Source organism: Schistocerca americana, chromosome 10 (assembly GCF_021461395.2).
Source record: "Schistocerca americana isolate TAMUIC-IGC-003095 chromosome 10, iqSchAmer2.1, whole genome shotgun sequence".
NCBI lineage: Eukaryota > Metazoa > Arthropoda > Insecta > Orthoptera > Acrididae > Schistocerca > Schistocerca americana.
Window position 1 is genome coordinate 167,537,918 of NC_060128.1, and position 27,949 is coordinate 167,565,866.

Consider the following 27,949-nt stretch of genomic DNA (forward strand, 5'->3'; position numbering starts at 1 on the left):
AGCAACAGTGAACAACAAATAAAAAATGAGAATTGATAAATAAACTCACAACAACTGGAATTCCAACATGCAAAACAAAAACACTATGAACTTATGCACCAAACTAATAAGAAGAAATATATGTAAATGAAAGAGAAAGGGATTTTCACTTGATTAAAACAATGAGGATGTAACAAAAATAATATGTATAATTTTAATATAGCATTTGAGTTCACAAGATTGCAAGAAGTGTACAACAGAACTTCTGGAGAAAGAACAGCCGATGCCGGTGTGGACACCCTCAGCCACGTAGCTCCTTCAACTTCGCTTCTGATGGCAGCAACGTCGATGCAAGGCCGCATGCTGCAAACGAGGAGGAAGGACCTTCCATTAGTTCATGAAGCAGCATAGTGCAGTCGAGTGGCAAACATTGTAATACAAGATGCACAAACTGTCATTCAGTTTGGTCACATTGCCGAGGTTGTCATACATGAAAGGCAAAGTAGGATATATTCTATATATCTGCTGGGAATGGGTGACAAACCACACAACTGCAGTGGTCTGTGCCTGGAGTCATGCAACACCTTCGCCATTCTTGTGCCTTCTGCAAAGCACAATTTGTGTCAGTGTGTGTGTGTGTGTGTGTGTGTGTGTGTGTGTGTGTGTGTGTGTGTGTGTGTGTGTGTGAGTGAGTGAGTGAGTGAGTGAGAGAGAGAGAGAGAGAGAGAGAGAGAGAGAGAGAGAGAGAGCGAGTGTGTCTCACTAGTCGAACCATTCCCTGCACATATGGGTGCCAGACTGGGTAAGTGCTGGGTTATTGAAAGTGTGTGAAATTTAGTTTGAGTACATAGAGACTGTGCTTTACTAAAACCAAAGAAACATTCATTTTCATAGGAATATTGGTTCTTGAGTGGGCACATATACAGCACTATTGTCCACTATGAAAGATTTCCCAAATATTTAGTTGTTAGAATGATGGTACCCCAACAGTGGTGTGCTTTATCATGCAACTGGTTTACAAGCGTTAAATTGGTACTTCATGTATCTGGTTGTTGCATTACGTCTCCAGGAAGCTGTCTGTGGTTTCAGCAACAGCACTACGAGAAATTGTCATGCTGTATATGCCCTCTTCTTGATCTCTTTCATCGTTACTTTCCAGCATACCTTTTAATTATTTGTTCATCCATTAATGTCTCGGTGATAACCTTAGTGTTGAGTGTGTGTAAGCCGATGTTAATGTTCAATCTGTTTCACAGTTTTCCTTGTTCAGCCACTGTATCAATTTCCATACCTGCTGGGACTTGCAGAAGATGTCAATATACAAAGTATCAGTAGCCAACAATTCCGAATTAACTGACTTGTTGCTGTTGCTCAGTGCTGGATCCAGATTAGCATCAATGGCTGGCTGCACTTTTCTCCCACTCTTCATTATGGTGGCATTGTCCACGTTATCCTATGCTTCTGATGTTTGGAAAATATTGTCATGTAAGTCGACTTCTTCCCACACCTTCGACGTAGACTCAGTGAATTCATTTTCGTATTTGTTCAGCAAGGAGACAAGAAGTACATGCCGATTATGATAGTTCATTGATTTCAAAATTCCATGGCCTGAATTAGGGCTGTCATGTTGGGTGGAAGAAGCACTGCTTATGTACCATTCGACCTTAGAGTTACACCAGGAGGATCACTGGGCGGATTGTCAGTTGGAAGGATAGCTTTCAGAAGAACCTTTTTTTCTTCTTCAGCTCTTTTCTCATAGCAGCTACAAATGTTTTGTGGAATCAATGAGAAAATATTTCTCTGTTCTTTCATGCTTCCTTCAGAGCTCAATTTTGTACTGGTAATCTATTTCTGTCTATGTGTTGAAAACAATGTGGATGTTCAGGCTTCCAATCTTTATAACTCCCATTTGCATTACAACGTGTCATTAATGTTACATGCTGTTTCTTTTGGGTGTACAAACTACATTGCTTTGAAGGAAGCAATTTGTAGGAGATGGCCATTTCATCGGCATTGTACAAGGCATTAGCAGGTGAATATTGTTCCTCTGATATCTTCTGTAGCTTCTTTAGATACGCTTTTGTATCTTTTTCAATAGCTGACCAACTTTCCACAGTGACAGTCAGTTGTTGCATGCTGTTTCGTTTTTTATAGTTCAGCAAGCAAACCTCACTTGCTGCAGACAAGACACTGCCACCAAGTTGTTTGTTAAATCCAACTGCTTTTTCTTTATTATCAAGAATTGCTTTAATGCATTGTTGTATGAACCATCTTTAAACAACTACAGCCAGTTCATTATTCTCACAGTTTTGCATTACCTTCTGTTTTCACAACTCGCTCTCCATTTGGGTTACATGCTGTCAAATAGCATCAACTTTCTTTCTGATGTCATAAATAGCTGCTCATCCAACACTGTACTCTGCAACCATGACTTTCTGTGAAGAACCTTGATTTAACTTATCTAAAGTTTTGAGCTTTGTTTGAGATCTAATGTAACATGTTTCCTTATAGAAGCAATGCTTCTGAACTATAAAGAAAGCCACCATATCAAACAGTGTAGCATTGTTTAATATGGTAATAAACTAACAAACACTGTTGTGCACAGTAATTCATTGTTGTGCAAGTCACTTCTACTTGAATGACTAGATGCCAGAAGGGGGCCATATTACTTAGAGGCCTAATCATTGAGGGCAAGATTAGTGAGAGTTCAGTGCATTCTAATACTAATTTTATGTAAATACCTGTATATCTTTTTTAAGTATGAGAGTATATACTGGCTCTATGGTGTAACCTAAAGGCCAACAAATTCAATCAAAACAAATGTCTCATCAAATGAAGGTAGTAGCTTTTGTTAATTTCAATAATTTTTATTTATTTTTGGATTATTTTAGTCAAAGTGTGAAAGAGTGGCAACATGCCATTGCCAGCCAGTGTCCCTAGAGGGGAGCATAAATAACAAAAGTACCCAGAGATACCCGGTTAGAGCCATGTTTTTCTTTCTCAATTTCTTTGTCTATTAACTGTTTTAATCCCATCCCAGCAAATTTTTGAACATCTTTGTAACTACTACACCTAACATCGTCTTGTTTCTGTACTAAATATTCTACTATCCATCCACCCCAACTGTTTTCTCCTCTACTGTTCCTTCCAGTGGCATGTCAACTATTGCTGGATGCTGAAGCAGATGTCCAGTTAACATGCCCTTCCGTTCTTATTTTTCTTTTTATATTTAGTCTGACCATTTAATTTTTAACATTCTTCAATGGCCTATCTTTCAAATGCTTCTGGTTTCTTCTCCTCCGGATTTCCGATGGTCCACACAACACTGTGCAGCAGGTGAACATTTTCAGACAATTCTTCCTCATTTCTATATGTGACGTGTGCTAATCTACATCTGACATCTTTCTTGCTTCAAACCACTATGTGTGATCATGTACCGTGTGCAGGAAAATTCTTTCACTCCTTCCACTACTGTGTTGCTCACAGTCACGATTTTAAATGAGTCACTGCTCTGCTTTCAACCTCTCTTCGCCTCATTCGTCTTTGCTTTGTTTCTTATGAGGCTATGTTCTACACTTAGCATTTTGTCAGTTCCTTTATGCACATCTGTTAAATGTTCCATACATTCATCCACATTGGGTATGCCATTTATGATCATCAGCACTGGTATCTTTTCCCTGCGTTTTCTTATTGCTCTTCCAAAATTTCCTTTCACTTCCTCTGTTGCTCCTTCCATGTCAAAGTTTTGCTACTTGGGCAGCTAATTTATGTTGATTGCTTTCATTAGTTATAACAAAAAGCTATTCACTGCAGCATTTGCAATCAATAACAAATAAAAGATCTGCACAAATGAAAATAGAGTATGTTACAATCTTTTTTTCTTTCAACCAAAAATTCTATTCGGGACAACAGATTTACTGATTGCAGTTAATCTTTAAAAGCTGCAACCGTGAACCCTTGATTCAATAATAATGTCACAAGGGGAGGGTCTGACATGTGTGTCACTGATTTTGGCCACGTTTTGCAAGGGTGTTCTACATCGAAAATAAACGTACATGTGTTTTTGAAGAAAATCAAAGTCAAAGTCTATCATGGAAAATTCTATTTTCAGTGCATAGCATGGAAGGATTATCTATTAACAAACATATTGTATTAATATACAAGGTGACCCAACAAGGACTTTACAGCTCTAGAATCATATAGAAATTTACTGAGATAACTGACAGAATTGGTAAATGTGTCATTTTCTAGCAAACAACCCAAGCTTCACATGAAAATGTCAAGCGTCATTTTGGATCGATGTGACTACCATTTGTGATGCGGCAAAAATCCCATTGGTAATCAATTTATTCCCACATTCATTGCAGCAAGCTGGGTGTAACTTGTGCAGCAGCAGCATAGATTCGATTTTTCAGGTTGCCTAAATTGTTTGGCAAGGGAGGAACATACTCATGGTCTTTAATTAAACCTGAGTGAAAGAAGTCCAGTGGTGTCAAGTCTGAGGAGCAAGGTGGCCATGCAATTGGCTCTCCACGGGTAATCCAGCAATCTGGGAGCGATTACTGAGAAAACTTCAAATTTTCCCAAGAAAATGAGATGGTTCATCATCTTGCTAATAGTAAACCATACCATCTCATTCATCTTCATCGATCTATGGAATTAAAAAGTTTTCAAGCATATCCAGATACCCAAAATATGCACCAGCAAAGGTAGCCATTTTGACAGTGCACTATGCTCGCACCCCTGGTGGTGAAATGGGGTACTGATGCACTACATCAGTCAAACTTTAGTTTGTTTGCTACAAAATGAGATGTCTACTAATTATGGAACTAATCTACAGGTGTTGTACTACCAGACTGCTGGTCTGTATTTGATTCATGGGTGCTTTCCCTTTCTTTTTTCTTTTCCTTTTTTCCCCCAGTGTACCTGATAATCGGACGACTTTTCTCTGCAATTTTTTTTAAGTAAAACATTGGGATATACATTTAATAATCAAGCAAGTATATGTAATGTATTGACTGATTGCTTAATCCTCACTAACTGTCTCATTGTGAATGTTCTCACAATCAGTGGGGTGAACCTTATCATAGAAATATGTTTCTCACACCATGCACAACACACAGACCAAATCTCGCTGCATTGACATGCTTTATGATACAATTTTCATGGAAAAACGTATGTTTCACACTGTTAGAGTCAGATCTATTAATGATCAGTTTGAATGTGTACCATGCGTATAGAAGGATTTCTTGAAAGGTACATGTCTACAACTGGTTACACACCAATGCATGAATTTAGATAGCATCCACTCTGTCTGATAATTCTCTGCTTTGCTGTGATATCACTTAACTTTGAAGCTGTGCAATGAAATTCTTTACCTATTGAAAAATGAACGTCTCACAGTTGACAAAGAGAGGTACATTTCTGTGGTATCATTTTCACAGTTAGGTCAGTTGAGCATCATTAGCTACAAAAGTCCTATCACAGTGCAACATGTAGCGTGATGAAAATAACTTATTTGATGTTATGTGATTAGGGCCTCCTGTCTGGTAGACCGTCTGCCGGGTGCAAGTCTTTCGATTTGATGCCACTTTGGCAACTTGCACGTCGATGGAGATGAAATGATGGTGGTTAGCACAACACAACACCCAGCCCCTGAGCAGAGATAATCTCTGACCCAGCTGGGAATCTAACCCGAGCCCTTAAGATTGACATTCTGTCACGCTGACCACTCAGCTACAGGGGGCGGACACTTATTAGATTATTAATGACACCTGCTGATGTTTTATTTAAAGAAAGGGAAAGAAAGGTATTCTCATTATCAGAATATTATCAGACACACCAAAAAAATATCGAATGAAAATAAATGCCATGATCAAGAATCAAACACAGACCAGTGGTTTGGTAGCCTAATGCCCTGAGAACTTTTTTTATTTTTTGATCTCATTTTGTACGTTATTGTTCGTTGCATTTCTTGTTGGCAGCATTTCCAGATGCTGCAATGGATGGGTTACTTAACAGTCACATACAAACACTCGTCCGGCGAAAGATCCGTACTCAAAGACTGGAAAGGTGCGCAGGTCACACTAATATTCAGGAAAGGCAGAATGAGTAATCCATTACATTACAGGCCCATATAATTTAATGTCAATATGCAGCATGATTTTGGAACATACTTTGTGTTTGAACACTGCCAGACACTTAAGTACGATTTGCAGAGTATCCGCATACATGCAGATTATGGATTACCTCAAAGAGAACAGTCTATTAACAAATAATCAACACGGGCTTAGAAAATGCCATTCTCGTGAAAGAGAAATAGCTCTTTACTCACACAAAGTGTTGAGTGCTATCGACAAGGTATGCATTTCCAGAAGGCTTTTGAAACTGTACCTCACAAGTGGCTTGTAATCAAAGTGGTGCTTATGGAATATCATCTCAGTTATCCAATTGGATTCATGATTTACTATCAGAGAGGTCACAGTTCACAGTAACTGACAGAAAGTCATCGAGTAAAACAGAAGCGATTTCTGGAGTTCCCCAAGATAGTGTTATAGGCCCTCTGTTGTTGTTTATCAACATAAATGATTAAGGAGACAATCTGAGCAGCTGTCTTGGGCTGTTTGCAGAGGATGTTGACATTTATTGTCTTGTAAAGTAATCAGAAAATCAAAACCAAATGCAAAATGATTAAGATATGATATTTGTTTGGCCTGGAAATTGGCAGTTGATGCTAAATAATGAAAAGTGTGAGGTATCCACATGAGTGCTAGAAGGAATCCATTAAGCTACAGTTACATGATAAATCAATCAAATCTAAAGCCCATAAATTCAGCTAAATACCTGGGCATTACAGTTACAAATAACTTAATTGGAAAGGACACACAGAAAATGTTGTGTGAGAGGCAAACCGAAGAATACGTTTTACTGGCAGAACACTTAGAAAATATAACAGATCCACTATAGAGAGGGCCTACACTATACTTGTCCATCCTCTTTTGGAATACTGATGCGCGGGCTTGGATCCTTACCAGACAGGTTCGTTGGTTGTTTTAGAGGGGGGCGGGGGGGGGGGGGGGGCAAAAAAAAAAGAGGTCATCAGTCCCTTCGGATTAGGGAAGGAAGTCGGGCATGCTCTTTCAAAGGCACCACCCCAGTATTTACCTGAGGTGATTTACGGAAACCACAGAAAATCTAAATCAGGATGGCCGGACACAGGTTTGAACCATCATCCTCCCAAGTTTGAGTCCAGTGTGCTAACCACTGCACCACCCCACTCACTTTAGCAGATAATGAAGTACACTGAGAAAGTTAAAAGAAAAGCAGCTCGTTTTGTATTATCACAAAATACAGAAGAGGGTGTCACTGATATGATGCAGGGTTTGGGGTGGACATCATTAAAACAAAGATGTGTCTTGTTGTGGCAGGATCTTCTCACAGAATTTCAGTCACCAACTTTCTTCTCCAAATGTGAAAATATTTCATTGATACCAGCATACATTGGAAGAAACAATCATCACAATAAAATAAGGAAAATCAGAGCTCACACCGGAAAGACATAGGTATTTGTTTTTTCTGCACACTGTTTGAGAATGTAATAATAGAGAATTATTGCTAAGTAGCTTCAATGACTCCTATGTCAGCCACTTACGTGTGATTTGCAGAGTATCGATGTAGATGTATTAGACAGGGCCTGAATGCAAACAACTAACCAACGGTCGTCATTTACAAGTAAAACTTCCCCCCCCCCCCCCCCCCTGCCCACTCCCTAACACACACACAACTCTCTAGCATGGATGTCTCAAATGATGCTAAAATAGTTTTGTGAAGTCCTTACAGTGTCTGCTTTGCTGACAATGCAAGTGTTATAACCAAGCCTAAATGAGTAATTTCAACACACAAATATGTAAATAATATTCCTTTGAAAATTAATGACTGGTCCACTACAAATGGACTGCCACTGAACTTAGATAAAACACAATACATGCAGTTCAATACTGCACAGGGCCTTACCACATTGTGAGAAATGTAAGTCATTAAATGAAACAGAGTACTCTAAGATCTTAGGTGCTTGCATTGCTAATAATGTCAACTGGAAGTCGAATGTTACAGATCATCTTAAATGTGCAAGCTCTGCAACTTTTGCACTATAGTTGATATCAGATTTTGGAGATCAAAATGTAAGTACATAGACTTAGTTCTCCTATTTTCATCCACTACTGTCATATGGCACTATATTTTGTGGTAACTTGTAATTTAGAAAAAAATCTGTTTCTTAGATAAAAGAATTTAATGAGGACATGGAATGTAGCAGAGGAGGGTAATATTTACTGTACCTACTGACACCATGTCAAATAACATATTCAATACCATAACCATATATTCTATGTGTATGTTGTGTGCACTGACTGATTTAAGTATTCATATTTTTACTGTTGTGTGGATTTTAATTCAACTTCTGTTTCTCACTTGTGCAACTTTTATACAATTATTTAATTTTGTTATCCAAATCGCCAACATGTTAATAGTGCTAAAATCTACAATTAACGTTTTCTCATACCAGAAGAAATGCTTGCAACAGAACATAGTTCATTCACATACAATGGAATTATGATAGTAATAAAATGTACAAAGTACACTGAGGTGACAAAAGTCATGGGATACCTCCTAATATTGTGTTGGACCTCCTTTTACCTGGCATAGTGCCAGGTCTTGTGACACGACACATTGTCATCCATAAAAATTCCATTGTTGCTCGGGAACATGAAGTCCATGAACTGCTGAAAATGGTCACCAGGTAACTCAGTATAGCAATTTCCAGTCAATGATCAATCCAGTCGAACCAGAGGACTTAGTCCATTCCATGTAAACACAGCCCACACCATTATGGACCCACCACCAGACTGCACAGTGCCTTGTGGACAGCTTGGGTCCATGGCTTTGTGGGGTCTGCATCACACTAGAACTCTACCATCAACTCTTACCAACTGAATTCGGGACTCATCTGACCAGCCCACAGATTTCCGGTCATCTAGGGTTCAAGTGATATCGTCAGGAGCGCAAGAGAAGCATTGCAGGCAATGTCATGCTTTAGGAAAGGCACTTGAGTCAGTCACCTACTGCCACAGCCCATTAAAACCAAACTTTGCAGCACTGCCCTAACAGATATGTTCGTCATTCATCCCACTTCGGCATCTGCAGTTATATCATGCAGTGGTGACTGTCTTTTAGCACTCACAACTCTACGCAAGCGCTGCTGCATTGACTATGGTGAGAGATAATGCCTGAAATTTGGTATTCTCGGCACACTCTCGACTTTGTGGATCTCATAATACTGAATATCCTAGCAATTTCCAAAAATGGAATGTCCCAGGCATCTAGCTACAACGAACGTTCCATGTTCTGTTAATTCCATTCTTGTGGCCATAATCTTGTCAGAAACCTTTTCACATGAATCAGCTGAGTACAAATGACAGCTCCGCCAATGCACAACCCTTTTATACCTTGTGTAAGCAATAGTACCACCATCTGGATATGTGCATATCACTACCCCATCATTTTTGTCATCTCAGTGTAAGTAAGCTGTAATGTTGCTTAAAAGTACTGTTAATGAGTGCTTCAAAATATAATTTCTCACGAAATTGTGACATACATCAAACTCAGATTATAACAATAAAAACTTAATAATTTACTGTAATTCATTATATGCATAATTTTTTGCAAAACTTTAATTTTTATTTGTAATTTTGTCAATATAATCTTTTCAGTAATGTAAAAAGTACATATGATAATTGTGAAGGTATTTAATATGGCTTGGCAGAGACCACACAAGCAGTCTTTGTAAGGACACTCTTCGTACAGTCATATTTGGAGTATGATCTGTGCCAGTCAGTATAATTTAGTTCAGTGGGAATGATTTTCTCTTGGTTTTGTCACTATATTCAAAGCTGAAAACAAACATGTTGAGTACTTAGTAGATGGACACTGTGTTCCAACACATGAGTGTTATGCCCAATTATGAGAGTTCCAATTACAGTGAAGTGAGTCTATTGAGTTACATTCCTGTGACAACACCTTAAATTCAAAATTAGGTTGAATTGAATTTAACAGAATTGTTAAAGACAGTGTGTAAGGTTCACATGAACCTCTTATAAAAGGTCTTTAAACAGTCAGATGTACTGACAACAGTCTTGCAGTACATAAACTGCTTTATAAAGTTTGCTTTAATGTTGAATTGTAATCAGGAAACAACAGTACTGTTCATAAATATAATACTTGAAGCAGAAATGATTAATACTATGCCTCATTTAGCCTTAAAGTGGCTCAGAAAGGAGTGAGGTATTCAGCCATAAAAATCTTTGGCCATCTACCAATGATGTAAAGAATTTTGGGGATACAAACTCAAATTGCATCTGCTTTACAACTACCTGCACTCCAGTGAAGGATTTATGAACGTGAAGTAGTATGATGTTTTTTTTGTGTGTGTGTGTGTGTGTGTGTGTGTGTGTATGTGTATGTTTCTGTGTGTTTAAGACAGGGAGAGATGGTACATTGAACATAGTTAAGTGTAAATCACTGTATGTGTACACAGGGTCAACATTAATAAAACTGATGAACTGCCGGAACGGGTTCCTGACTATGAGTGGAGGAAAATAGATCCTATGAACATGTGTCTGGAAAAGGATGGTGAGCATGCAATGACAACAGACCATCCTGGTACACAGTACAGAGCTGTGTCGCATCCTTGTCACAAGAGATGTTCATAGTGAGCTCCACGGGATGCAATGAACATGTTCACACATTCATTCATGGATGCTGCACTTTTTCACATGTTCCAATCTCTAGTATGACACATGTCACGAACGTGCAGCTGAAGGGTCTGCACACCAGGAACTAGTTCAGCATACACAGCACTTTCCAGATGCCTCCAGAGGTAAAAATCCAGAGGGTTTAGAACCGGTGATCTGGCTGGCCAAACTACAGGGTTTCTGTGTCCTATCCTGTGTCTGGGGAAGATGTTGTTGACGTGCTTGCGAGTGATAATGCAGACGTGAGTGGATCTCCACCATGCAGAAACCACGTAAACTGTCCTATTGCCAAAGGCACATTCTCTAGCAGCCCAGACAGAGTATTCTGCAGCAACTCCAGGTACATTCCTCCACCAAGGCATTGTGGAATAATAACTGGTCCAAGTATGTGGTCGCCAAGAATCCCTGCCCACACATTGTAGCTGAACCGATGCTCATAAGATGTCTCACCATTCTCCTAGGATTGTCTGTAGTCCACAGATGACGATTATGCAGATTGATGATGACAGTTCTGGTAGAGGTTACTTCGACGGTAAAGAGGATTGATGACAGAAATCCAACTATTGTGATCGCCTGGCGAAAAAACTATCGACAAAAACCCTTCTGTAGAATGAAATCGGCTGCTGATAAACCTTGCACTCATTGCATGTGATAGGGATAGTAGTGGTTGTCATGCAGGATACACATAATCGTACTTTGACTTAAACCATGTTGGCAGGCCACTTGCCAGCAGAGTGTACTGGGGCTCATCTCAATATCCTGTACAATCTGGTCCTCCAAAACTGTTGTACACACAGTCCACTGCCTCCCTGCATGTTCGTCCATCTGAAAGGACTCATGATCACACAAGTGTCCAAAAAGGGCTTGAAATGTTGTCCGATGTGGTTGATGTCTTTGAGAGTACTTGTTTTGATACAATTGTGCTGCATCTCGACCGTTTCCACCCGCTGGGCCATACACAAACACCATCTCGGCTTGTTTCTGACATGGATACTGGACCAGTCTGCTGCTTACAGTACGCTCTGCCAATCACACAATCTGCAACACACAAGGAACACATGGCACACGGTCAGAGGAACTTCCATTCGTCAGCACCATCTACCGTGGCAATGACGCATTTCCAGACAGATGTTCGCATGACCATTTTTCCTCCATTTCCAGCCAGGAATTCGTCCCAGCGGTTCGTCGATTAGCCGGCCGTTGTGGCCGTGGTAAAAATTGCTGTTTTGAAGAGCGCGCTGCAGTGCATAGTGTAAAGCAGTCACCCTCCGTTTCTGGCGGTGGCGCCGCTGTGGCAATCGCAGCTTTGGTGTCTCCCTCTGGTGTGAAAGGGGAAAGGTTGCCTGTTCACGTGCATTTAAGGGGCGCTATGAGCTCGGAAGGGCCCCATCCCCCCCAAATTCTATAAGTTCCTCCAGATCCTTGAGTGTAATGCACTCCGCCTCGCCTTCCTTATACGCCTCCTGTCCCCCTCGCGGATCCTCTATGATCTCATTCCTTTCCCCCATCTGCTCCTCTTCCTCGAACGTATCCGCATCCTCTACACCTCCCGCCGCCTTGATCCTCCTAACCCCCTGGTTGCTCCTCTCCTCTCCCATCCCTGCCCCCTGCCACGTCTTCACTGTTGTATCCCCCCTACCCTCCATCTCTACACCCTACATGTCCTTTCCCAAGGTGGGTTCCATCAACTCCCCCTCCCGGATGGTGCCCTCTCTCCTTCCATTTATCCCTCCTATCAACTCAGATCCTCACCCCCCTCCTTTCCTCCATCCTTTCCCTGGGCTCCCTCTTCCTCCCCCCTTCCATCCTGTGTTTTCTCCCCACCTACCCTCTCCCTATCTCTTTTCTCCCCCCCCCCCCCCCCGAGTCCTTTTGTACTCCCCTCCTCTGCGTTCCCCACTCCCTGGCACGTCTGCTCAGCACCCCTCACCCCTCTTATGGATCATCATCTTCCATTGGCTCCTTTCCCTCCTCCCCCTTCACTTTTCCTCTCCTTCCCACCCTTTTTTTCCCGTCATCTGACCAGTTTCCCCCCACTTGCTCTCGGGTGTGGTATGTCATATTTGTGCCAACTTTTTACTGCAGTGTTTAAGCGAGTGTTCAGTGTTGTGCGTCTTTCCACAGTGTTGCGAACAGAAATCATGCTGTCGCTGGGTGTGCATTTTATATCTCTTGCGAACAGAACCCAGACTGTCGCAGTGTTTTTTAATTGTCTGTCTATTATTTTTCTGCTTCCTGTGTATTTTATTAGCATCATCAACCCTGTGTTTTATGTTTTAAGCTCCAGAATTTTCTGCCATTTTACCTTTAAGTCACCGATTTTATCGCCAACTGTTATTACTTTTTATTATTTTCATCTTTTTAAAACAAATTCTGTAGGCTGAAGAGCGGCGTAATAAGCTGCTGCCAGCCCGCCCCCTTTAGGGGGGATCGAAACTCAATAAAGGAAAAAAAAAAAGCTCGGAAGGGGGTCAGTCAGTCGGAGGCAGTTGGTCAGCCAGTGTAGTCTGTCAGTCTCGGCGAGTCTAGTCGGTTGGTCAGGCGGAGAGTGTCTGGGTCAGTTACTCGTCACCGGTTGCTGGTCTGTCTCTCGTTCGCATTTGTGCGGCAGTCAGTGTCTGTTTTTCGTCCGGAGTGCTAGTATGTGTTAGGCCGTCAGTCTGCTCGAGTTGCTCAGGCAATGGTCATTGGCGGTTGGATCGGTCAGTTGATCGGTCGCGCACTGAGACACGAGATGACGTGTCCGTCTTGAGCGTCGGCGCATGTGAGGTCCCCACGTGAGTCCAGTGGGCAGCGCCGTATAGAAAGGGGTAGTGGCTTCGCTGTTCGCACGAGAGCAACAGGAGCGAAACCACGACATCGGGCTGGCCGGTGCGAGCTGCGACGCCGTGAGACGGGAGATCGGCGCGCCTTCCTGCGTCCGTTGAAGCGGCTGGAAGTGGACGGTTCGGGAGAGCGTTGGGGCTGCTGCGCCATGTCTTCGCCAGAAATCGTAGTTTATTAGAAGTTAAGTGATTGGAGATATGTTGTTTCATTTACTTGTTAAATACTACTTGCTTTAAACCCCCCCTCCCCACCCCACTGCCGGCCGGGGTGGCCGAGCGGTTCTAGGCGCTACAGTCAGGAACCGCGCGACAGCTACGGTCGCATGTTCGAATCCTGCCTCGGGCATGGATGTGTGTGATGTCCTTAGGTTAGTTAGGTTTAAGTAGTTCTAAGTTCTAGGGGACTGATGACCTCAGAAGTTAAGTCCCATAGTGCTCAGAGCCATTTGAACCATTTTGAACCCCACCCCACTGTCGGTCTGCCGTACCTTAAAAGCTGCCTCTGTCAGGTCGGATTCGGTGTTAACGAATTTATTGCTTAAAGGCCGAATTCTTGAAATATGTTTTTATCTTGCCTATCATCTTGCGAGGTGGTATATGTGTAATGTAGAGCATGTTGTACATTTTATGTAAGTTTGCTTCCACCGTAAGAGTCCTTCAAATAAAAAATGAAAAAAACAATAAAAAAACAAATTGCACTTTCGGTGGCAAATAATTTGAGTGTTGTACCATTTCTATCCCTCTTACGGGGTGCCTAGTTTAGGTGTTTGTGTGAGTTGTTAAAATTTTTTTGTTTAAAGTAATCTGGTGTGCTGCAGATTTGCACCACAGAGGTTGTTGTGAGCGGTCGTGATTACGGCCGTGTTGAGAGGGAGCGGCAAGCTTCTCAGCCCGAAGGCTCCTACTCTTAATATTGTTCTTTCTGCCTCTAAATAAAATTGTAAGCTGATATTTCGAGGTTGCTTTTCCGCTTACAATTTTAAATCTGTTTTTGAAAAAGCTTTTAGGAATAAAATTCACATTTGTTAAAGGTAATTTCATTTTCAATCAGTTACTTCCTGGCAACTACTTCCACGCTCCCCTAGCGTGATTAATTGTGTTAATGTTCTTGATGAATCGCTAGTAAATACAGTAAATTCTTTAAGAAAATATTTTTGAACACAATTTACTTCAGTCTGGAACCGCACTGCTGCTACGGTCGCAAGTTCGAATCCGCCTCGGGTATGGATGTGTGTGATGTCCTTAGGTTAGTTAGGTTTAAGTAGTGCTGAGTCTAGGGGACTGATGACCTCAGATGTTAAGTCCCATACTGCTCACAGCCATTTGAATAAAGTTTGTCGATTTTGTTAATGGTCATACTGTACGTGAAAATATAAATAAACACTTTGGTAAACATGTTGCGTTATTTTCTTCTGAGAACATGTACTATATATAATTGTGAAACTAACTCATTCTCTGTCATAGTGAGAGGACACTTTTATGGTCCAAAGGACATCCAAATACTCAACTAACGTCTACATACCAACGACGTATCCTCCAAGGATGGCGATGGCGAGGACGCAGTTGGAGTCTATGAGGGCACCCAGCATGAGGGACGTGATAAAGGTGCCCAGGCGGCCGAAACACAGCGACAGGCACACCGCCATGGCTCTGCAATAAGAAAATGCACACCAACAGCTCTATAATTTTGCTAATTGAGAGGTAAAACATGTTCACTCGGTGATACGCGATAATCAGTAGAGAGAGGGGTGTTTATGCAGGGGAAGGCAGAAGAAGGGAGTACAAAAGGACTCGGGGGGGGGGGGGGGGGAGAAAGGAGATAGGGAGAGGGTAGGTGGGGAGAAAACACAGGATGGAAGGGGGGGAGGAAGAGGGAGCCCAGGGAAAGGACAGAGGAAAGGAGAGGGGTGAGGATCAGAGTTGATAGGAAGGATAAATGGAGGGGGAGAGGGCATCATCCGGGAGGGGGGATTGATGGAAGCCACCTTGGGAAAGGAGATGTAGGGTGTAGAGATGGAGGGTAGGGGGGATAAAACAGTGAAGATGTGGCAGGGGGCAGGGTTTGGAGAGGAGAAACCAGGGGGTGAGGGGGATCAAGGCAGCGGGAGGTGTAGAGGATGCGGATATGTTCGAGGAAGAGGAGCAGATGGGGGAAAGGAATGAGATCATAAAAGATCCGTGTGGGGGACGGGAGGCGTATATGGAAGGCGAGGTGGAGTGCATGACGCTCAAGGATCTGGAGGGACTTATAGAATTTGGGGGGGGGGGGCTTCTGAGCTGGCATAAAAACCTTACCGTGCGCCACTCTGACCAACCTACGTCCCACTTGCCGAATAGAGAGGCCTTATATTAAAGTCAAGTCTGTAAACTAGAACAGCTGGTCTCTAGTATTAACTTACCTTGCTATCGATTCGATAGGAGAAAGTGTATGTGCCTTTATTGCCTGCATAGGCTCAGCTTGAATTTGCAATACGATCAGTTTGTCCGATTTGCAGACCTTTGACATACTGTAGTTTTAAACGATAACATTTAGGTTTGGCGCAGTATGCCGGTGCCAGCCCCATCATACAGGACACATACGAGTAAGTATCCAAATTCCCCAAAATTTCAATTTTGTATCAAAATGATTACACATGCATTGGAATACCAGTGGTGCTCTACCCATACATGCCTCTTGCATTGGTGTGGCTAGTGGTGGCAGGCTTAGTGGTACCGAAAATACACCAGTCAGTCAAAACATTATGACCACTGTCCACCATGACGTTGGATGCCACATGGTGGCATTCTGAGTACATGACTCAGTAACGAATGTACTTAAGCAAAGCAGACATGGATAGGCATCAGCCTAGCGAAGGTATGGGCTGCAAATGGATAAATAAATTGAGCTCAGTGGCTTTGAGAAAGGGTGGGTTATTATTGTGCATAGCTCGTGAATGAGTGTCTCGACAACAGAGAAGGTGGTCGAACGTTCATGTGCTGGTGTCATGAGCATCTATAGAAAGACGTAGAACAACACTGAAACTACCACTAGACGCTAAATAGTTGGACGCCCCTGACTCTTCACAGAATGTGATGTTTGGAGAATTGTCTGCTCTGTAAAGTAGGGTAGATGGCGATCTGTAGCGTCTCTGTGGAAAGAGCACAATGCTGGTGGATGCACAAGTGTTTCAGAGCACACTTTTCGTCGTACATTGTTGAACACGGACCTGCGCAGGAGACCACCCTTACATGTTCACATGCTGACTCAACGAGATCATCAATTATGACTGCAGTGGGCACAAGAACATCGGGATTCGTCCATAAATCAATGGAAACGTGTTGGATTTTCGCATGAATTACATATTTTTGCTACAAAAGTCTGTCGTCGCATCCATAAACTCCGTCATCAAGGCGAACGGTGGTTCGAAACATGCATGGATGCAGGCGGGTGGGAGCAGTATTGTGCTATTGGGGACATTTTCTGCACTTGCAAGGGACTTGTGGTAGTAATCAAAGACATGCTGACAACTGTGCATACCTGCATCCCCTCATGCTTGATGTCTTCTCTGAAGGGGATGTCATCTTTCAGCAGTATAACTGTCCATGTTTCAGATACAGAATCGTGCTACAGTGGTCTGAGGAGCATTATAGTGAACGCACATTGATGTCTCGGCGAGCAAATTCACCCAATGTAAATCCTTCTGGGTGGCTATTGGTAGCCATCACCATGTACGCAAATTGGTAGCCCATTATTTACGTGAATTACATCAACTGTGCGTAGACACCTTATATTACACACCTTCAGAAACCTACCAATGGACTGTCGGCCACAGCGATGTCGCAGATTTGATGTTTTATCGGTTTGCTGATATTCACGGTACATGCGTGAAATGGTCGTACGGGAAAATCCCCACTTCATCGCTATCTCGGATATGCTGTGTCCCATCGCTCGTTGCGCCGACTATAACACTGCGTCCAAACTCCCTTAAATCTGGATAACCTGCCTTTGTAGCAGCAATGACCGATCTAACAACTGTGCCAGACACTTGTTGCCTTATTTAGGCGTTGCTGACCGCAGCGCTGTATTCTGCCTTTTTACATAACTCTGTATTTCAATACGCATGCCAATACCAGTTACTCTGGCGCTTCAGTGTAAAGGACTTGACAATATTTACGATTAATTCCTTCCACGTTTCAGCCTTCTCTCCTTTGCTTAGGACTGCCTTTAACTCTTATTTTTCAGCTGGTGATCACCGTACGGAAACTTGTAAACGTACACAAAACAGTTCCTCCGTGCTTGTTGGACTGACCCTGTTCGTGTCGCTCGTATGCACTCGAAAAGAAAATGAAATCTGTGCACCACATTTGGAAGTGCTGGCAAGAGCTGTGGTGGCTTACCTGAGATAGGTGGGGACGGTATCGACGACGACGACGTTGACGACGGACACGCACATCCCGGAGAGCACGATGAAGGCCATCGGCAGCAGCAGCACCTCCAGGTCGGACTGCGCCCAGAGTACGGCCACGCCGCACGCCCCGGACACCGTCAGGCACACCGCTGTAACGGCAGCGGCACCCGTCAGTAGTTCTGGGGAATGGTCGGAGTGGGTCTACACCCAAATCTGTACATCACTGTGCAGCTTCCAAAGAATGAAATAATAGTGGTCCCACAATACGATGGCACGGGGGGGGGGGGGGGGGGGGGGGGGTCGGGGGGGGGGAGGCAAAAGTAACGGGAATTGGGCTGCGGTGGAGAGTAAGAGAGGGGGAACCCATTGTTCGACCAGGTGTCCGTTACTGTCACGGCCTTCGACCATAGATATTGGTAGACTGGTCATGACGTATATTTCGTGGCACTAACATCTCTACTGCTATACCACGTGACTATTGGCAAAACAATGGTGGTATCCTGTTGTGCTTATGGTTGTACCGAGCGTTTTGTGAAGGGAAGTAACATTATATTTCACGTGTAAGTATTATTAGTATAATTTAGCGGTATTTCTTGAATACTGATAAACTATTGTGTGTATCATATCCTTACCCAGAACGCCACAGTTACGTAAATTGGCGGTTTCAAGTGCTGTGTGTGTTTCCAGGCGCACATTGCAATCGTATATATTTCTTGAAATGGTAAGCTACAAAGCTGCTTTTTCTCTTTCGTATAGGTTTCCAAAGGATGAAGGGCGCAGGCAGATGTGGATACAGGCAGTGAAACGAAAAGATTTCAAGCCTACTGCGCACACACGCATCTGTTCGAAGCACTTTGAAGAAGATATATATATATATATAGTGTGTGTGTGTGTGTGTGTGTGTGTGTGTGTGTGTGTGTGTGTGAGAGAGAGAGAGAGAGAGAGAGAGAGAGAGAGAGAGAGAGATTTATTACCAATAACCATTCCCACTCCAAAAGCAATGGCAATGTGCATTGCTACTACATGAGAAGAAAGGACGATTTTTCTATCCTGGATTAAATCTGACTTTGGTACAAAAAGGGGTGAATTACGCTGGTATTATTTTAGAGAACAATTTGCAAAAACAAGTTAGGGGTTTGATTTCTCATCAGGGTTTAGTTTTATTTTGTACTTCCCAGTTACAAAACATACAAATATCAGAAACAAATACTGAATACCATTTGCAAAAAGGTAATTGTATGGCCTATGTTAGTTTCCAGATAATAAGCTGTAATTTATGGGATAAATAATATGCTGCTACAAAAATCTGTGGTCATTTACCAAAAAGCATTAAAAGCCTGACAGATAGCCAACCAGCATTTAAAATCAAACTAAAAGAATCTGTGAATGACAGCTCCTACTCAGTAGACGATTTTTTAGGTATAAATAAGTGATTGGAAGAATTGTCATGTAATGATAGGTCTACCTTTCATTAAACTGACACATCATTGTGAAGTACCGTATTCATGATCTGTGGAACAAGTATTCATGTAAGTAGGTACTGATTTTGTAGATATCTTATTTGATACATCTACGAAACAAACTGTTTAAACCAAAAAAGAGCTTTCAAATGAAACTGCTTTACGTTTTGTGGGTGAACGACACAGTTGAGTTCGTTCCATTCGATGTGAACACGTGTGTTTACGTTACAGGTTTTGTTGTTTATGCCGATTTATGAAGTCTATAACACTTTCTACAACCAAGGCACTAAAAGACACACACGTAATATTTACATTTTATGCAGTGCATAACGTGTATTGTGAGTAGAGAATGCATCTTATAATTGGTAACACTGAAATATTCGTGGCGAATATATTGCCGAACATCGAAAGTGTATCAGCAGTTAACAAAGTTCATTGTGAAGTAATGGCTGTAAAACTAAATTTGTACAGTGGTTACGCAATAATTTATCACTTCTAGCTGTGTTTACATAAGCTTCATTTAATGTGATGAAGTTAGGAGGAAATCCACTGAGCAATACTGGAAGTGAAATCATGAATCAGAATGCTGCCTTGAACTCCCGCCGACGTTCTGCCAACAGTCACGTGATTCGATGTTGCAGCCACGCCAGACGTATAGCCGCTGCACTGCTTGCCCAGTCTATTAGTATCTATGGTCGAAGGTCGCGGCACGTGAGTCAGTGTGCGCAGCTGCGTCACTGAGCCTGCATTGGTTCGCCCGTGAGAGATTTTTAGTAAAGCAACTTTCTCCATTTCGGCAAAAACGTGATGGCAGATTGTCGAGAGCAACACGTGGCTGTGAAATTTTGTTTCCTTTTGGGGAAATCGGCCTTGGAAACTATTGTAATGCTTAAGACTGCTTGAGAGGATGCTGCCCTAAGTAAAACCAGAGTCTAAGAGCGGTTTTCAAATTTTAAAAATGGACAAATGTCAGTTGTAAACCACCCCGTTCAGGACGCCAGTCAGTGTCAAGAAGTGACCAAAAAGTCGTCAAAATGAATCCCCTCGTTCGTGAATACCGTTGCCGAACCATTACTCAACTTTGTGAGATGTCTAGGTTATCATGGAGTTCAACTCAAAGGATTTTGTCTGAAGATTTGCACATGAGAAGTGTTGCAGCCAAATTTGTCCCTCACCTTCTCGCAGACGAACAAAGCGAGCATCGACTTCAGGCACGTTTTGAGCTTCACTATCAGCTCAAAGAAGACCCTGAATTTTTTTTTTTCGAAGCCACTGGAAGACAAGTGACTCTTCTCGTCCCAAAGAAGCTCGCCAATTGAAGTCAATCATCAAGAGGTTGCTCATTTGTTTCTTCGATTGCAGAGGTGTTGTGCAAGTGGACTTCATTCTCCTGGGTCTGTCAACCAGGAGCTCTACTTGGAGATTTTGAAAAGGTTAAGGGCGAGTATCTGGAAGAGAAGGATAGATCTTTGGCGCACAGGCGACTGGTTCTTCCATCATGATAAAACGTTGGCCCACGACGCCCCCTCCGTACAGCTGTTTTTGACCAAAAACAGCATGACACCGATTGTCCACCCCCCCCCCCCCCCCCCTGCTTACCGGATATAGCCCTCTGATTTTTTTTTTGTTCTTCAGATTCAAAAGGAACACGAAACAAAAGCATTTTGCCACTGCGGAGGAGGTAAAACAAAAATCGTTGGAAGACATAACGAACATCCCAATAAGTGAATTTAAAAACTGTTCTGAGTAATCGAAGCATCGTTTGAAGAAGTGCATTTTGGTTGGAGAATACTTTGAAGGTGAACAAAATTTGGTGTAAAAATATTAAGAAATAAAGACGTCATGAGGGATTTCCACTCTGGTAGCCTCCTGAAGAACCGTATTGTTGCTCTCCATGAAACAATGCACATGGCATTGCAAACTCAGAGGTGAGGTTTATTTTACTTAATGTGTTTGTATATTCAGTCTGCAGCTAAACTGACACATCAGTTGACAAACTGCCTATTGGCTTCTGTCTCGTGTTCTTTGGTCAATGCTTGTTTGATGATTTTCCTGTCGTTGTGGTCTTCAGTCTAAAGTCTGGTTTGCAGTTCTCCTCACTACTCTATCCTCTGCTAGTCTCTTTATCTCCGAGTAACTACCGCAATCTACGTCTTTCTGAATCTGCTTACTGTATTCATCTCTTGGTCTCCCTCTATGATTTTTAACACCCAAATTTCCCTCCACCCTCCAACACTTAACTAGTGATCCCTTGATACCTCAGAATGTGTCCTGCCAACCGATCCCTTCTTGTAGTCAAGTTGAGCCACAAATTCCTCTTTTTCCCAATTCTATTTTATACCTCCTCACTAGTTATGTGATCCAGCCAGCTAATCCTCAGCATTCTTCTGTAGCACCACATTTCAAAAGCTTCTATTCTCTTCTTGTCTAAACAGTTTATCGTCCGTGTTTCACTTGCATATGTGGCTACACTCCACACAAATACTTTCAGAAAGGACTTCCTGACACTTATATCTGTACTCGATGTCTTCTGCAGAAACGCTTTTCTTTCTATCGCCAGTCTACATTTTATATCCTCTCTACATCGATCATCATCAGTTATTTTGCTGCCCAAATAGAGAAACGCACTTACTATTTTAAGTGTCTCATTTCCTAATCTAATTCCCTCAGCATGACCTGATTTAATTCGACTACATTCCAATATCCTTGTTTTGATTTTGTTGATGTTCATCTTATATTCTCTTTCAAGACCCTGTCCATTCCATTCAACTGCTCTTCCAAGTCCTTTGCTGTCTCCGACTGAATTACAATGTCGTCAGCAAACCTCAAAGTTTTTATTTATTCTATCTGGACTTTATTTCCTACTCCAAATTACTCTTTTGTTTCCTTTACTGCTTGCTTAACACACAAATTGAGTAACATCAGGGATAGCTACAACCCTGTCTCACACCCTTCTCAACCATTTCTTCCCTTTTCTGCCCCTCGACTTTTATATCTGCCATCTGGTTTCCGTACAAATTGTAAATAGCCTCCACTCCCTATCTTTCACCCCTGCCACGTTCAGAATTTGGAAGAGAATATTCCAATCAACATTGCCAAAAGCTTACTCTAAGTCTGCAAATGCTATAAACGTTGGTTTGTCTTTCCTTAACCTAGCCTCTATAAGAAGTTGTAGGCCAGGTACCTACAGAGTTACAATTATTGAACCATATGAAAATCGTCATAACTTTTGAACGGTTTGCCTTAGAACGTTCAAACTGCACAGTTGGTCACGGGGTATGATGGGAATTACTACGCACAAATTTGGTTTCGCTTAGCGACGAAGCTCACTATCAATTGGATGGGTTTGTCAATAAGGAAAGTTGACGCATTTAGGGGACTGAAAATCCGCATTCTGCGATCGAGAATTCTCTTCGCCCTCAACGGGTGACTGTCTGGTGTTCAATGTCCAGTCACGGAGTACTCGGTGCGAGATTCCTTGAAGACGTGGTGACTACCGAACGGCCGGTGAAGGTTTTGGAAGATGGTTTCATCCCCATTATCCAAAGTGACTCTGATTTCGACAAGATGTGGTTCGTGCAAGACAGAGCTCGACCCCATCGAAGCAGGGGAGTGTTCGATGTCCTGGAGCAGCATTTTGGGGATCGCATTCTGGCTTTGGGGTACCCAGAGGCCACTGGCATGAGACTCGATTGGCCACCATATTCTCTGGAGCTGAACACATGCGACTACTTTTTGTGGGGCTATATTAAAGACAAGGTGTACAGCAACAACCCAAATCTGTTGCTTAGCTGAGAACAGCTATTCAGCAGGTCATCGACAACTTCGATGTTATGACACTTCAACGGGCCAAGCAGAATTTCGCAGTTAGCGTGCGCCACATCATCGCCAATGATGGCAGGCATATCAACAAAACATAACCTAAATCCAAATGTCTGTACTGACGTTTACATCTACATCTACATCCATACTCCGCAAGTCACCTGACGGTTGGGCTCTAATCACTCTCTAATTTTATCCTCATGGTCTATTCGCGAGATATACGTAGGAGGGAGCAATATACTGCTTGACTCCTCGGTGATTGTATGTTCTCGAAGCTTCAACAAAAGCCCGTACCGAGCTTCTGAGCGTCTCTCTTGCAGAGTCTTCCACTGGAGTTTATCTATCATCTCCATAACGTTTTCGCGACTACTAAATGATCCTGTAACGAAGCGCGCTGCTCTCTGTTAGATCTTCTGTATCTCTTCTGTCAACCCTGTCTGGTACGGATCCCACACTGGTGAGCAGCATTCAAGCAGTGGGCGAACAAGTGTACTGTAACCTACTTCCTTTGATTTCGGACTGCATTTCCTTAGGAGTCTTCCAATGAATCTCAGTCTGGCATCTGCTCTGCTGTCGATTGATTTTATATGGTCATTCCATTTTAAATCACTCGTAATGCCTACTTCCAGATAATTTATGGATTTAACTGCTTCCAACTGCTGATCTGCTATATTGTAGCTAAATGATAAAGAATCTTTATTTCTTTCTACGTATTTGCAGCACATTACACTTGTCTACATTGAGATTCAATTGCCATTCCCTGCACCTTGACATCCCATCTGTCATTCGCCCTGTGGCTCATAGCGAAGGATTGCCAGTTCATGTTCCCCCACATGTACCACATTCAAATAGTGGTTGCGATGGAGCTGAGTCGGCACATACAGCCGAAACAGTGCTGTCATCTGCACACTGGCCCTACTTTTACGCCAACATTCTCACCTGGAGAACCACGCAGAATCACACAGTGCGAACTCAAAGCTCTGCTCTGGTTAGGGATTTACGTCGTTCAAAGCTGACCTCTTGCCTTCACGACTAGAGAAGTGGAATCTCCTCACTGACATGGCAAGGTTGAGTGTCAGTTTGATACTGAAGGCGACATTACATTCTGTAGTGACACTGACAGTTGGTTGGAAGACCCGAACATTACATACAAACCAGACAAGTGGAGACTCATTATAGATGGCTCCTTATCTAAAGAAAGTTATACTATGTTGAAATCCACTGTAAGCAGTGTTAATTATAATAAGCATGAATGGGTGGTGTGTGGAGATTCCAAAGTCATTGTGATGCTGTTGGGTTTGCAAGGAGGTTACACCAACAATAAGTATTACTGCTGCCTGTGTAAGTGGGACAGTCGTGCAAAAGAAGACCACTACACACAAGGGAATGGCCTTCACAGACAGATCTGGGGACAGGGTCAAAAAATGTTGCCAATGAAGCTCTAGTGAATCTGAACAAAATAGTTCTCCTGCCACTGCACATTAAGTTGGTACTCATGACACCATTTGTTAAGGCTGCACACAGGAATGGAGCAACATTTCATAATGTGTGTAAGAACTTTTCAGAACAGAAAAAATTACTAAGGCGATTTTCATTGCTGGGGCAACGGCCTTGCCGCGGTGGATACACCGGTTCCTGTGAGATCACCGAAGTTAAGCGCTGTTGGGCGTGGCCGGCACTTGTATGGATGACCATCCAGCCGCCATCCGCTGTTGCCATTTTTCGGGGTGCACTCAGCCTGGTGATGCCAATTGAGGAGCTACTCGACCGAATAGTAGCGGCTTCGGTCAAGAATACCATCATAACGACCGGGAGAGCGGTGAGCTGGCCCTACGCCCTTCCTATCCGCATCCTCCACTGAGGATGACATGGCGGTCGGATGGTCCCGGTAGGTCACTCGTGGCCTGAAGACGGAGTGCTTTTTGATTTTCATTGGTCGACAGATATGCCAATTGTTGGGGGACACACACTTTTCAGTCCTCTCCCTACTCTGATGAGCTGCAGTTGTGGCATTGTTTTCGTAATGTGACAACATTATACACTTTTCTACATAGCTTCCGAAATTTTGTAGGCACTTGTCATGGCGTGCCACAATTTTTTGTATGCCTTCTTCATAGTAGGTTGCCTCCTGTGTAATCAACCATATGGTAACATGTTCTTTCAGCTCGTCATGTGTTAAATACCAAGGACAGATTTTAGGTCTAAGAAGAGATGATAGTCGCTAGGAACGAGGTCTGGGCTGTATGGAGGATGATCAAACGCGTCCCAGTGAAATTCCCAAAAGAGTTGTTTGGTCACATTCGACCTGTGAGGTCGGGCATTATCGCGAAAAAAAAAAGACCTTTTGACAGTAATCCTCGGTGCTTGTTCTGTATTGCACGGCGCAATTTCTTAATGGTCTCGCAGTAACCACGTCCATTGATTGTTTGGTCTCCTGGTAAGAAATCAAGTAGCAAATTGCCCATTCTGTCTCAAAAAACGGTGCACATGGCTTTGCGACATGTCAAAATTTACTTAGGCTTAACTTTCTTTCTGGATGAAGTGTGCCTCCATTCCAATGATTGCTGTTTTGTTTCAGGGGTGTCGTATGATACCCAAGTTTCATCTCCCATGACTATCCGAGAAAGAAAACCATCGCCTTCTTCCCTGTAGCGTTTCAAAAACTAAAATGCACTGCCCATCCATTGTTTTTATGTTGTTCAGTAAGAATTTTGGGTACCCAATGTGAGCAAAGTTTTCGAAATTTCAGTTTTTCAGTAACAATTTCATGAATTAGTGATCGTGAGATTTGCGGAACTTCCATAGCAAGGGCACTAAGTGTAAACTTACGGTTGTGCTTAACCTTCTGTTCAATTGTGTGAACCAGTTCATCAGTAACCACAGATGGGCGTCCACTTCGTTCTTCATCGTGCATTTGATCACGTCCTTCACTGAATAGTCTGACCCACCTTCTAACCATTGAATCACTCATAGCATTTTGTCCGTAAACCTCGCACATTTGCTGTTGAAATCCCTTTGGTTTAACTTTCTTTGCATTTAGATCTGATTTCACACGCAGCGGCATTTTCAATTACGGCTGACATTATGAAGAAGCACTACAAAGCACACGTAGGCAGCAGCGATCTGAAAAATGGCGTACGTCTTCTCCTTGGGTCAGAGTAACAGCCGCGCATGCTCGGAACTGCGATCGTAGCGCTGCCGCGGATAGAAATAGAATATTGTTAAATAAACAGGATATGTGAAAAAAGTTGTAATGGTGGGTCCTCCCTTCCACGTTTTCCTTAAGTCCAGTGATCACCGCGTCTCAGGTAGCGCTACACTGTTCATTCATTAACCAAAACCAGTCGCTACCCAGACTATACAGACGGTGTCAGTTGACATCAGGACCGTGACGACAGTGTTTTGTTACCATTTCGTCTACCTCAATTAATCACTGGCTTGTGCGAAAAACTGAGTCAACATCCCTCTCTAATGAGAGAGATGTTGAGGTCAGATTGAGGATAAGATAGGTAGATATACCTTTTGCCATGCACTTCACAGTGATTCGCAGATTACAGATATAGATTCAGGAGTGAACGCAGTTATCAAATAGAAGAAATACGAGATACACCAACGAAATGTACATTTGCCGTCTTGCATACCACATGGTAGAATCTTTGGTCGAAAGCTGACCGTAAGTGGGGAGTCCTCAGTGGTGCGTGAAACTTACCGAGGATGGTCTTCTTGCTGACGACTTTGATAATGGGGCTGATGGCGATGTAGCTGACAGCAAAGCCCGCGCCCGTGATGAGCGTATTCTGGAAGCTCACTGGGTTCACTGTGGCGACGCACACCTCCAGTGCTGGAGGCAGTTCCAGGGAAGCAGCCCCAGTGGTGACGTCACCGACCCAGCTGGTCAGGTTACTCGCCATCGCATCCGGCACGGCGGTAGTCCAGTTGGCTCCAGGCTCTGCGCTCAGGAGCTCTACTGTCCAGTTGCTGACTATCACATCATCAGCTGCTGTGTAGCTCTCCATCACACTGAAATTTATTTATTATTTTCCTCATAATATTAACTAAAAAGGCTCTTATTCTTATTTTCGAGAAAACACACCTATGTAGTTTTCTTTGTTTTCCCGAAATATCACAAATAGTATACCCAAAAACTGATGACTGCCGTGAAGATTGTGTATGAGTAACCTGTGGGAGTAGTTCGTATTGATGGTGAAAAATCAAGAAAATTCCCAAGGCAGAAAGGCGGTAACCTCTAACCCTTATTCTTTAACGATCTTTAGATAAAATAATAAAGATATGCAAGTGTTGAACAGAACTCCTCGATGGTGAGTGTTCATCGGAGGTGAGGGTATCATCTGGAGTGCCCCAGGGAAGTGTGGTAGGTCCGCTGTTGTTTTCTATCTACATAAATGATCTTTTGGATAAGGTGGATAGCAATGTGGGGCTGTTTGCTGATGATCCTGTGGTGTACGGGAAGGTGTCGTCTTTGAGTGAATGTAGGAGGATACAAGATGACTTGGACACGATCTGTGATTGGTGTAAAGAAAGGCAGCTAACTCTAAATATAGATAAATGTAAATTAATGCAGATGAATAGGAAAAAGAATTCTATAATGTTTGAATACTTCATTAGTAGTGTAGCGCTTGACACAGTCACGTCGATTAAATATTTGG

General features: G+C 42.7%; 1 protein-coding gene across 1 annotated transcript; it reads right to left on the reverse strand.

The window, feature by feature from the left end:
- Nucleotides 1-243: 243 nt before the first annotated feature.
- LOC124552339 lies at nt 244-27,298 on the reverse strand. Its single transcript, XM_047126609.1, has 4 exons — nt 26,992-27,298; nt 17,990-18,149; nt 15,135-15,262; nt 244-342 (listed from the first exon to the last, which is right to left on the reverse strand). The coding sequence occupies exons 1-4, from the start codon at nt 27,296-27,298 to the stop codon at nt 281-283; spliced, it is 657 nt and encodes a 218-aa protein (XP_046982565.1). The 3' UTR covers nt 244-280.
- Nucleotides 27,299-27,949: the final 651 nt, after the last annotated feature.

Bases quoted from the DNA above. Each gene is read 5' to 3' on its own strand.
- LOC124552339 (XM_047126609.1), bottom strand. From the start codon at position 27,298: ATGGAGAGCTACACAGCAGCTGATGATGTGATAGTCAGCAACTGGACA. The intron at 15,263-17,989 runs GTAAGCCACCAC...TTCTTATTGCAG, and splicing joins ACCGTCCCCACCTATCTCAG to AGCCATGGCGGTGTGCCTGT. The intron at 343-15,134 runs GTATGTAGACGT...CCTCGTTTGCAG, and splicing joins CCTTGGAGGATACGTCGTTG to CATGCGGCCTTGCATCGACG.